Source organism: Eleutherodactylus coqui, chromosome 7 (genome assembly GCF_035609145.1).
Source record: "Eleutherodactylus coqui strain aEleCoq1 chromosome 7, aEleCoq1.hap1, whole genome shotgun sequence".
Classification (NCBI taxonomy): domain Eukaryota; kingdom Metazoa; phylum Chordata; class Amphibia; order Anura; family Eleutherodactylidae; genus Eleutherodactylus; species Eleutherodactylus coqui.
Genome location: NC_089843.1, coordinates 167,758,054 through 167,770,847, shown reverse-complemented (window position 1 = coordinate 167,770,847; position 12,794 = coordinate 167,758,054). Strand labels below are relative to the sequence as shown.

General features: G+C 45.0%; 1 protein-coding gene across 2 annotated transcripts in view; it reads left to right on the top strand.

Annotated features, from left to right (window-relative positions):
• The window catches only part of LOC136572943 (NADP-dependent alcohol dehydrogenase-like), a 55,146-nt gene that overhangs the window by 3,246 nt on the left and 39,106 nt on the right, over positions 1 to 12,794 (top strand). For both annotated transcript variants that reach the window (XM_066573986.1, XM_066573985.1), the window contains exons 2-3: positions 2,582 to 2,683; positions 6,741 to 6,879. In XM_066573986.1, coding sequence (XP_066430083.1) covers positions 2,582 to 2,683; positions 6,741 to 6,879 — 241 coding nt within the window. The remainder of the gene's footprint in view (positions 1 to 2,581; positions 2,684 to 6,740; positions 6,880 to 12,794) is intronic.

Sequence of the window (12,794 nt, the reverse complement as noted above, 5' to 3'; positions counted from 1 at the left end):
TACCATGGACGCTAGGAGTGCCAACGTCATCACTATTCTCCCATCAGGGTGTGCAATCCACATGGCCCTGTTATTGTAATCCAATAATATTAGAGGCACGATTACTATAGTGACCTAACAGATTCGCTATACCAGTCATGCAAAGCACTACTGTAATGTTAGTCGTCACTTATATCTGTATCTGCCATATCCTACGGGTATGTAATCTCCCCCGCCCTTCTACACACTTTACCACTTAATTATTTTAAAACCTTGTTATATCACACATAGTAACCAAGTAAGTAGCCCTATGTCCTTCTAACAAATGGACAGAACTGTAACACACCAGATCCCTGAACATAAGCATAAAAAGATAGGCGGGCCAGTCACTGTGTGAATTTAGTCTTGTTTACTGGATACTAAAAAAAAAAAGTTAAAAGATGCACCAGAATATAATCACGTCAGTATTTTATATGTAATACATCCTTCCCAAAGACCAAATCCACCCATATTCTCATGGTATCAAAGAAATCAATGTAAATGCCAAAATCTACCGAGGCTGTCTGAACTAGAATCCTATATAAATGGGAGAACATTGTATTCGATATTTAGCCCTTTTGGACTAAGTGTATTGAGGTCCTATATCCATTTTGCCTCTTTTCTGTTAAGTAGATGTAAGCAATCCCCTCCCCTGATGATGGGTACATGGTCGACCACTCTGTATTTGAGTTCCCATACACTGTCACTTATCCACAAAGTGTTTAGGAATAGGGAGGTCCATATTCCTAGTTCTAATCATGCTTTTATGTTTTGTGATTCGTGAACCTATTTCCATTGTGGTCTCCCCCCACATAGAGGAGACCACATGGACATGAGATCACATAAACCACATAACTCAAGCTACATGTATATCTTGCTTTTATTCCAGAAGCTTGTCCCGTTGAGTGATGAAAAAACCTATCCTCTTTTACTTATTTCCACAACAAGCACAACTAAGGCATGGAAAATTACTGTTTTTAATAGAGGCAAAAGCACTTTGTCTTTCAACCTGAGTGCTGTGGATATGAGCGTACCAGATGGTCCCTCAGATTAGGGCCACGCCTATATGCCATTATTGCCATTTGTTGAAACTTCTTAATATGCGAACAGTTCCTCATTATTATCAGCCAATACCATCTCAAAATATGAGAGCTATAACCACTATTGGGGTCCATAACTGGACACAATGGTATTCTTTGTACTTTAGATTTTTTCTTTCTAAAGATTAATAGCTCTTCTTGTATCAGTTTTCTGGCCTTCTGAGACATCGTGGAGATGAGGGAAGGTGGGTAACCCCTTGCAATAAACCTATTACACATTTCTTCAAGTCAAACATCGACACTTTCATCATTCACAATTCTTCGAACTCTCAGGAGCTGGCTCCATGGGAGCGATTTTAGCATTTCCTGAGGGTGGTAGCTATTGTATGCCCATAAGTTGTTACGATATTTGCATTGGGGAAAATGTCAGTATACAACTGTATCTTTTTTTTTTTCTTTTTTATATATACACTAACACATACAAAAATTGTAGTTCTTTTGTAGAGTATGCTAAAGTAAATTTAAGCTCTGGAAAGATGTTGTTTAACTCTGCCTGAGTTCCAAACGTGACCCCTTTCACACCATAAACACGTAATCAATATACCTCCACAATCGGTGTATAAACTGCCAGGATGGGCACGTATATATGTGAGTTCCTTCCATAAAATCCATGTAGATATTGGTGTAGGTTTGAACGTGGTCCCTACCTATCGCAGTCCCACAGCGTTGGGGACAAAATCTCACGCCACAGATGAAGAAATTGTAATCACTATGCTAGAGTTAATTTTGAAGAACAAAGCTCACAGTATTGTTTCCCCAATTAGAGGAGTCAATACAGTCTCCTACAGCAGCAATACCTTTTTCAGGGGTAATTTTATACAGTGAGACCACATGCATGGTGTCCAAGGTGGTCTCACTATGTTCTTTAGTTTCTTTAATTTTAGGTAAGAAATCGCTTGTGTCTCTGATATATGATGCTGCACAAAATGCAAATTTTTTTATTTCCGGTCAAGGAACCGAGATACATTACAAAACAAGGAGCCTTTGCTGGAGATTATAGGCCTACCTGGAGGCGCTTTCAAATTTTTACAACTCTTTGGAAGTGTATAAATACTGGGAACTCTTAGATAGGACTTAAATAAGAAGTCTGCGAGGGCTTTATTTATGATACCCCACAAGAATGCCTCATCAATTTAGTATTTTTAATTGTGTCTGAAACTGAAGTTGGATTGCCTCTCAGTTCATATACCTCCACATCATTTATCTGTCTGTTCACCTCATTAAAGTATTTGAGTCCATTATGACCACAGCCCTGCCCTTGTCGGCGGGCTTGACATGGCTAGTTATAAATTTAATGTTAAGTCTTCCACGTTCAACATAATGATTGTGATAGGCCGGTTTCACATTTGCGTTTGAATGTCCATCACAAGCCTGGCTTAAAATGGCACAGATGGGCACAGATGTGAAACCACCCTTAGATAATTATATGAAACATTAACCAAAACAATGGCTTTGTTTTTCAGGTTATTAAATGCAAGGCTGCTGTTGCCTGGGAACCTTCTAAACCTCTCAGCCTTGAGGAGATTGAAGTGGCTCCACCAAAAGCTCATGAAGTCAGACTAAAGGTAGGAGACCTGTAACTAAAATGTGTAGTACATGGCTTGCTGAGAAAATCCTGTAGGTTACATGAGTTGTGTAAGTCGAATCATGACCAATATAACATAACGGTAGTGTCTATCAGCTATATCCTCCTTTTTACCTCCCTATTTTTAAACTCCATGGGGTGGGGAGAGGGTGAACTCTGTTTTTCGCTCAATTCTCCTGCAAGGATTATCAATCACCCGTAAGATCCAATTATATGAGATGATTGTCATGCAAAAAAAAAAAAAATGTACGAAAATGTGCATTAATCATTGCAAATGCAAAGCCATCATGCACTAGTCGTTTAGTTCTCTTTTATTCACTCATTTCAACCAGTATAAAACATCGCTGGATCGCTGACTTCTTGCTGCGTGTAAACGCGAAGTGAGTGATACTCGGTGGGGATCTGGCTTTCTAAATGCTCTGCATGAGCGCAAACTAGCAGTGACCTCACCCACTCACTTAGCCCATTCAGATCATTTAGCCAACAGTCTACCCGTATAAATGGGGCATTAATGACTCCGCGCTTTTTCCGTTCTCACAAGTCCACTACCCCTGGATAACCTTGGATTTCACCATCTCTTCAAAACTGTACATACAAGCCCCTGCTGCACCCAACTCTAAATGTTTCTTGAATCAACCTGGAGTGAACAAAAATGCTAGTCTATGCCCTTATATCCCACCTAGACTACTGCAACAGTCTTCTCTGCGGCCTACAGTCAAATACTCTTCCACCACTCCAATCCATAATCGACTCTGTTGCCCAGTTAATCCACCTCTTCCCACACTTCTCCTCTGGCAATCCCTTCACTGGCTGCCCATTTCCTAGGGAATGTGATTCAAGATGGCCAAGAAGGCTGTCCACAACCAGTTTATGCCACACTAATAAACTACTCCTGGTGAAAAATAACGTGGGGTGATGCATTAATTCACAGAACTGCCGTGATGAATGAGGACACACATGCAACTTAAAGCACAAATTCACCAATGGAAATCACATAACATACAGGGGAAAGCACTTTTAACCCCTGTCTCTAACTAGAACCCGTCTTCAGTTTTGTTTTTCAGATGGAACATGCTTTTATATATAGGGTCTTAGTGTATACAGCCAAAGGTCATTAAAACAACACTTTTACTCCCTTAAGGGCCACCCACCCTAAAGCAGCTTCACAACCAGTTTCTGCCAGCTACCTGCAATGGCTACAACCAGAGCTAGCTTGGATTATCCCTGTTAACTGTTTAAATGTGGCTGTCAAAGTTTACAGCGTATCTGAGCCCATTGGGGTATTCAAAAGACAACTAAGACCCTTGATGTGGGTTGAGATCTTCCTTATTTTGGCCAAAACCTTAAACAGTACCTTATATTTATTGCTGTATTTGCAAGAAGCAGTCTGGCTTTAAAATGTTAAGGTGTCTGTGCTTCACTTATGAGCTCCAGGCCAGTATGCTGGGCTGAATTGTATGGGTCATCAATAATGGGCAGTACTTGGTGATCTGAAGGCCCAAGTACTTGAAGTCATTAGTAATTTGAAGGCCTCAGAGAATCCATGAGCCTTAGGGGACTCTGCAGGGACACTAGCATTAGGGCAGATTTGGACCAGTTGATGTGTAAACCCAAATCTGTTGCTGTCCATTGATTGGGCATGAAAAGCATAAGATCATTGGCATTTAATGCCACACGATCCTCTGTCCCCACCACAATCCTATGTTCTGTTTGGATCAATTGTTGTAAGCCGCATTATATGCTACCAATAGTGTCGGTAGTGTCAACAAGTATCTCTTGTTTTGTGTAGACCTCAATTGGCAGACCATTGGGGCCTGGTGACTTTTCACAGGATATTTCTAAAAAGGGCCTCTGACAATTCTTAAAATGTGAATGGGGCATCTAAGTGACTGCTGGGCCAGGGTGAATACAGGAAAGATAAGGCCAGAAAGATAGTCCACAAGCTTTTGCTGAGTGGCATGGAACCCAGTAGCATACAGCTCACTCTAAAAACCGCTGAAATCGCCCCCCACCAGGTTCTTTTCATGTAGGATCTCTTCAGTTTTAGATCGGATATGAAGTATCGATGGAGATGTGGAATTTTGATGTACCAGGTGCGCTAATGGGCTACTAGATTGGTTTCGCAATTCATAAAGACATTTTCGAAAAAAAGGATGCTCTATGGACCTTGTCTTGCAGGATTAGGTATTGCCTTCCTTTCCCCAACCACTGTTCCCTATTATCAGCAGATGGATCCGCAACATATATCGCCTCTAGTCGCACATACTGAGATGCCATCTCTCGCTTGTGTTAGGAAGGGTCCCTTTAATATGTGAAATAGACGACTTTAGGGCACCCCGTAAAAGCTTTTAGTGTCTTCCATAGCAATACAGGATTCGTATCTGGTTGATGTAACTGTAAAAAGCTAGTAAGTTGGTCAGGAATCTTATCTTTTAAGCCAAGCGGGCTAAGCCAGAATAGGTGCATGTGCCAATTATGTCTGTGTGGCCTGTGCGTCCGCTGTAGGGATTTCAGTACATAGGGGGAGTGATCTGATATGCCTCTAGGGAGTTATTTGACTTGAGTTATAGCTGTAAATAGTCTAGCGCTCCCAAGAAAGTAATCTATCCTGCCGGCTGAGTGACATGAATACACTTGCACCGACAGTCGCCGAATTCTCCAAATATCTTCCTAGCTGACCTCCTGTACAAATGGGGCCAGTAAACGGCCAATAGATTTGTTTTACGTGTGACTTGTTTTACGTGTGACTTTTTTTTATTTTTTATTTTTTTCCCCAGTCACACAAAACAAAAACCTGTTCTACTTTCTGGTGCATTTGCACACTGACAGATCTCATAGAAGTCAATGGGGTTGCACAAATGTGTGTAATGCATTATGAGATGCACGAAACCCTGCGTAAGGGCTTATTTACACAAATGTAAATTGGCGCTGTCTTCACATCCGGCCGATATACGCTACCATCTGAGCTGTCGTTTCTCCCCCCCCCCCCCCCCATACAAACTAAATACAAAATTCAAATACACCCTTGTGAGCCTGAAGCTAAACTTGGCGTTCCGCTGGCTTTCTGCAGTGCATTGTGGGAACAAATGAGTTACAAGTACGCTATTTTATCATGTGTCTGGCTTCTGAGTGCAGGTAAGCCTTTATCTATTTCCATGGGCGGCCAGCAGAATCCTGACAGCCTCAATGTGTACTGAATTAAACAAAACCTGAAATAATCCCAAATCAATATAGCAAATATTCAAATTTGCAGACTTTTTTTTTCTATTCAACCTGAAACTATGACGTTTTTTTGAAGCTAAATCTATTTAAACCTTTTAAGAATTGTGGCGCAGCACCTTCTCCACTGCCAGGACTGCACGTTCCGCGGTATTGTCGTATGCGTCATTTATCCTAAATCTAGTTGATAAATTGGTAACCATTCTCAGGTGTTTCAGCTGAATAATTATCACTCAAAAAAAATTTGCTGGATCATTTGAATGATGATCCTTTAGTGTAAATGCAGCCAACGATAATTTGTTCACTCGTCCTCTTCATGGAAGCATGAAAATCAGTGTCGGCTCACTCGCTAATCGTTTGGTTTAAAGACCGATTGTTCAGTCGTTCTCATTTATTATACAATGTATGTGAGTGACTTATCTGCCTGTATAAATGAGCGTCACGAACCATAGATCACTCCATAGAAGGGGAACCTTCCAATTATTCATGTTGGTCTTCTGATCTTTACACATTATGTTTAGTTTCTCATTATATCGACTTGAACGGATGAACAAAACACATAATTTACAGATAATTTGCACTAACATGTAAAACAGGTTGCTTAAACCAGACCTTCTGCTAGCACCAGGCTCCCTGGAAGTAGCACCAGTCTCAGCTGTATCATGTCCTCAGGACATATGGATGAAAAATAACATGGAGGTTATACAATAAGAGCTATGCTCGCCTATCGCTTGGATCCTGGTTTTGTCCAGTTGTGCAATGAGGCACCACATGGTTATAGAACTCAGACATTATGTTGCATCTTTCTCACTTTGCAGATGGTTTCTTCTGGCGTTTGTGGAACTGATAACAGCGTACTTCATCAAAAAATGATAACCCCATTTCCAGTGATTTTGGGTCATGAAGGTCTTGGAGTGGTTGAAAGCGTAGGTGAGGGAGTCACTAATGTTAAACCAGGTAAGTCAGAAGTAATCAGAATAGTTGTATGGACCTTACCATAGACATACTAAAGACAAAGCAATCATGGCCACTTTTTGTGACCAGTTATATTTTTCAATTGCACTATTTAATGTACCGAAAGACTATTTAAAATTCCAAAGTGTGTGTGTGTGTGTGTGTGTGTGTGTGTGTGTGTGTGTGTGTGTGTGTGTGTGTTTTCCATACATGAACTTTTGATTTGATCACTACTATAGTGGCATGTAATATCTTAGTATTATACTGCAATTGGCAGCCCCAGTGACCTTCAGAAATACCACCCCCCCACCCCACACTGGCACCCTGCAATCTCATCATGGGGATGGGGTGTAGGGGAAGCCATTCAAGATCCCCTAAACAGATTGGGGATTTTAAATATCTCTGTCACAATTGTTGGGGGCATTTTAAAGGGGGTTAACACTTCAGTGGCAGTGCTGATTTGGAGCTGTTATGGGTGGATGTTGGCTGTAAGAGACAGCCAATACCCACACTGTATGGTGTGGGATTGAACACCGCCCCCCCATCCCCTATTCCCGTCCATACAAACCCCAAAACTCAGTAATAGTTGATTGGTTGGGCCCACTGCATGGGACCCCTGCCAATCAGTTAATTGGGTGCCAGCTCTTAGCATCAGGATACACAGGGGTTAAAGTGGAAGCCTATGCTCTGACTCCCCTTGTATAACGGCCCTCTCTCGTAACTGTAGATTGGTGTCAATAAAAATCAATGAGCTGCACGTGCAGGTATGAGCACTGGTGTTGTGGGAGCAGTGTCCACTCCGAACCGCTGTACATCCCAGCGCTGATAGCGAGCGCCCAGTCAGCTGATTGTCTGGGGTCAACCTTTCAGGATCCTGGCCTAACAACCATTGATGACCTGTCCTGAGGACACCTAATCGACAAATATTGTGCTGCACTAGCTCTCAAATGAGTATTTTCTCCCTTGGTATTTTCTTGCTTTTGTTCATTTACATTGGTGCATTTCATTGAAGAGGGGGGGGGGGGGGGGGGGAGTTTTTACATAAATCAACAGCAACTAAAGCTTAAGTCTGTTTAGACAAGATTAGCTCCCCTTAAGGTGCGTCCGCACATCGTAAGTACTGCGGTAACGTTTTACATTACAGACAATGCGGATGGGAGTTGAAGAAATCTTGTCCACATGCTGCAGAAAAATCTGCACTATAAATTGAGCTATTTGAACCCCTTAAGGATGCCACCCGTGTTTTTTGCTCCCCTAGGGGACCACAACTAGGGATGCTTTGATTGCTTCTGCTATATCATTACATCATACTGCAATCTGATAGGCAGTCTACTAAATCAGCCCTGAGGCCTTTCTGTAGGACCCTGGCTGCCATGACATCCATACGGCTTGGGGGGATATAAATGCCACTGTCAGAATTGACAGCAGCATTTAAAGGGTCAATGGCCGCAATCGGGCGCGTGGCTGATTACAGCTATTGTCCGTGGGTGTCAGCTGTAATAAAAAGCTGACGCCCATGCTGTATGAAGAGAGATTGACCCTCAATCTCTCTTTATACATGGACCATCAAAAGGCGTATCAGCGGTTGTTAGGGGATTTAAGTCCACAACAACATGCTTCCTCCTAGAGGGATGCACGTAGCCTTGGCCAGGGCAGCGCTGGGCCTCTTCCAGACACCCCTTGGAGAGTGATGTCCAATAAACTTGGACAGGTATAAGGGTTGTCATGGATGATGCCACCATTCCATAACCCACTGGAAAGACCCTCAGCGGTAGATAAATGAGCCACATACTTGTATAACGTACTTCAGGTCCCTGGGAATGGTCAGGGCCTGGCAAAACTTTACTTGCAATAAACACTGGGTGGGAGGCACAATTTACACAAAATTGACGTGCAGGCAGACAGCAATCGGATAGTACCTCTACACAGTAATACCAGGCACAGAATGGCCATGTTGGAAAAACAGTAGGTGAGTACCTCTGCATGGGGAATTGGCCTCGACTTGACACAATCATGCTCTCTCTCCTTTGGGACTCACTCATCCACAGTCACTCACACACAGAAGATCAGGAACCGCTCTTTCTCCTCCATTCTTTACCACATGGGAGTCAAAGCTACCTTCATGTGGCTGGCACTCAAGAACCTGGAAGCAATGGAAATCTCAACACGCCTAAAACACTCATTTATAAGCTCACTCATACCACGTGACATGACAAAATGATTGCAAGCATCTCCCAGTCTCTTAACTCCTTACTTGTTACAGCTGTGCAATACACATAACAGAATGACAAAACAATTTGTACAGCCCACCTACAAAAGACATGACATATATGACATTATGAAGGGGCCAGAAATGGATATACTGGACCACTACACTCATCACATGCACTATTCTGACTTGTTTTATGGAAAAGATTCACCCATTCAGGTGAACTTGAAGGGGGGGGGGGGGGGGGGGGCGGGGGAGAAAGCGCACAAATGTCAATTATGTGCAATCCATGTGTTTTGTTTTTTTTTTTATTTCTACAATGTAGCACAAAATACTATGGTAACATGTTGGCTAGAAAAACCTGTGATCATAGAATGCTATAACTAGAAGGGACCATCAGGTCCAATCCACTGCTCGATGCGAGGTTTACTAAATCATCTAAGACAGATGCCTGTCCAGCCTCTGTTCGAACAGTTCCATTGAAGAACTTCCCACCTCCAGTGGTACCTGTTCCACTCATTGATCACCCTCACTGTCAGAAAATTGGTGTGTGGGTTTTTGTTCTCGTATCTAATCTGTGTTTTATCACATTGCTTCCAGTCTTTCCTTGTGCAAATGATAATAGGGCTGATTCCCCTGCACTGTGACAGCCCTTCAGATATTTGTAGACAGCTATTACGTCTCCTCTCAGCCTACTTTTTTGCAAACTAAATCTTCCCAGATTCTTCACCCATTCCTCATAGAACATGATTTGCAGATCGCTCACCATCTTGGTAATGCCTCTCTGAATTCGCTCCAGTTTGTCTGTCTTTTTTAAAGTGGATCTGACCAAGGAAGAGTAGAGGGGGGATAATTACCTCAAGTGATCCAGACTTTATGCCTCTCTTAATACATCCCAGAATTCTTTTGCCTTTTTGCCACTGCATCACATGGTTTACTCATGTTCAGTCTGTGATGTATTAGTTAGAGATGAGCGAACGCGTTCGTCCGAGCTTGATATTCGTGCGAATATTAGGGTGTTCGGGATGTTCGTTATTCGTAACGAACACCATGCGGTGTTCTGGTTACTTTCACTTCCTTCCCTGAGACGTTAGCGCGCTTTTCTGGCCAATTGAAAGACAGGGAAGGCATTACAACTTCCCCCTGCAACGTTTAAGCCCTATACCACCCCCCTGCTGTGAGTGGCTGGCGAGATCAGGTGTTCGCCTAATATAAAAGTCGGCCCCTCCCGCGGCTCGCCTCAGATGCGGTGTGAGTTAGATGAGGGACAGTGCTGTTTATACCGGAGCTGCTGTAGGGAAAGAATTGGTAGTTAGTGTAGGCTTCAAGACCCCCCAAAGGTCCTTATTAGGGCCACTGATAGCTGTGTGTTGGCTGCTGTTAGCAGTGGCATTTTTTTTTTTCTCAAAATCGGCTCTGCAGAGCGTTGCACCTGGCATTAGGGACAGAAGTGCTGCATAGGCAGGGAGAGTGTTAGGAGTGCGTGTAGCCTTCAAGAACCTCAACGGTCCTTTCTAGGGCCATATTTATCCGTGTGCAGTACTGTCCAGGCTGCTGTTAGCTGTGCTGCATTTTTTTTGGGCTTCTCAAAATCGCCTCTGCAGAGCATTCCACCCTCCATTGATACTGCAGGGAAAGAATTGTATAGGCAGGGCCACAACACAGTTATTATTCATAGAATATACGCAGTGCTGCCTTTTGGTGGAAAAACAAGTGGAAACAAATCTATTTGTCCAGCCTGTGTCCGTCCTTACGGGCGGTGGACACGTCTGAGCTGCGTGAAAAACATTGCTAAATCATACGCACCCAGCTACGCTTTACTGCTGGCTTCGCCATTTGCTTTCCTTAATTGGGAAAAAAAATACCTGCTCTGCCAGAGTTATAATAACTCTGCTACCCTCACGTTCTGTGACACATAAGCAGGGACACAGCACAGTTATTAAACTTAGATTATTCATTCACTAGAGGCAGTGGGGCCTTTCGTTTTCCCAAAAGGGCAAAAATTATATTTGGCCTGCAGTCTTGCGCCAATTTATTTCCTGCCTGTGAAATCAAATCACTGGTAATACAGCATGCTGAGGGGTAGGGGTAGGCCTAGAGGACGTGGACGCGGCCGAGGACGCGGAGGGCCAAGTCAGGGTGTGGGCACAGGCCAAGCTCCTGATCCAGGTGTGTCGCAGCCGACTGCTGCGCGATTAGGAGAGAGGCACGTTTCTGGCGTCCCCACATTCATCGCCCAATTAATGGGTCCACGCGGGAGACGGTTATTAGAAAATGAGCAGTGTGAGCAGGTCCTGTCCTGGATGGCAGAAAGTGCTTCGAGCAACCTATCGTCAACACGCAGTTCTGCGCCGTCCACTGCTGCAAATCCGAATCCTCTGCTGCTCCTCCTTCCTCCCAGCCTCCTCACTCCACTACAATGACACCTGCTCAGGAGCGGGAACACTCCCAGGAACTGTTCTCGGGCCCCTGCTTAGATTGGGCAGCAGCGGTTCCTCTCCCACCAGAGGAGTTTATCGTCACTGATGCCCAACCATTCGAAAGTTCCCTGGGTCCGAGGGAAGAGGCTGGGGACTTCCGCCAACTGTCTCAACAACTTTCTGTGGGTGAGGAGGATGATGACGATCAGACACAGTTGTCTTGCAGTGAGGTAGTAGTAAGGGCAGTAAGTCCAAGGGAGCAGCACACAGAGGATTCGGAGGAAGAGCAGCAGGACGATGAGGTGACTGACCCCACCTGGTGCGCAACGCTTACTCAGGAGGACAGGTCTTCAGAGGGGGAGTCAAGGGCATCAGCAGGGCAGGTTGCAAGAGGCAGTGCGGTGTCCAGGGGTAGAGGCAGGGCCAGACCGAATAATCCACCAAGTGTTTCCCAAAGCGCCCCCTCGCGCCATGCCACCCTGCAGAGGCCGAGGTGCTCTAAGGTCTGGCAGTTTTTCACAGAGACGCCTGACGACCGACGAACAGTGGTGTGCAACCTTTGTTGCGCAAAGCTCAGCCGGGGAGCCAACACCAACAGCCTCACCACCACCACCATGCGCAGACATATGATGGCCAAGCACCCCACAAGGTGGGACGAAGGCCGTTCACCGCCTCCGGTTTGCACCCCTGCCTCTCCCCCTGTGCCCCAACCTGCCACTGAGATGCAACCCCCCTCTCAGGACACAGGCACTACCGCCTCATGGCCTGCACCCACACCCTCATCTCCGCTGTCCTCGGCCCCATCCAGCAGTGTAGTTCAGCGCACCGTTCAGCCGTCGCTTGCGCAAGTGTTCGAGCGCAAGCGCAAGTACGCCGCCACGCACCCGCACGCTCAAACGTTAACCGTCCGCATAGCAAAATTCATCAGCCTTGAGATGCTGCCGTATAGGGTTGTGGAAACTGAGTCCTTCAAAAGTATCATGGAGGCGGCGGCCCCGCGCTACTCAGTTCCCAGTCGCCACTACTTTTCCCGATGTGCCGTCCCAGCCCTGCACGACCACGTCTCCCGCAACATTGTGCGCGCCCTCACCAACGCGGTTACTGCCACGGTCCACTTAACTACGGACACGTGGACAAGCACAGGCGGGCAGGGCCACTACATCTCCCTGACGGCACATTGGGTGAATTTAGTGGAGGCTGGGACAGAGTCAGAGCCTGGGACCGCTCACGTCCTACCCACCCCCAGAATTGCGGGCCCCAGCTCGGTGGTGGTATCTGCGGAGGTGTAT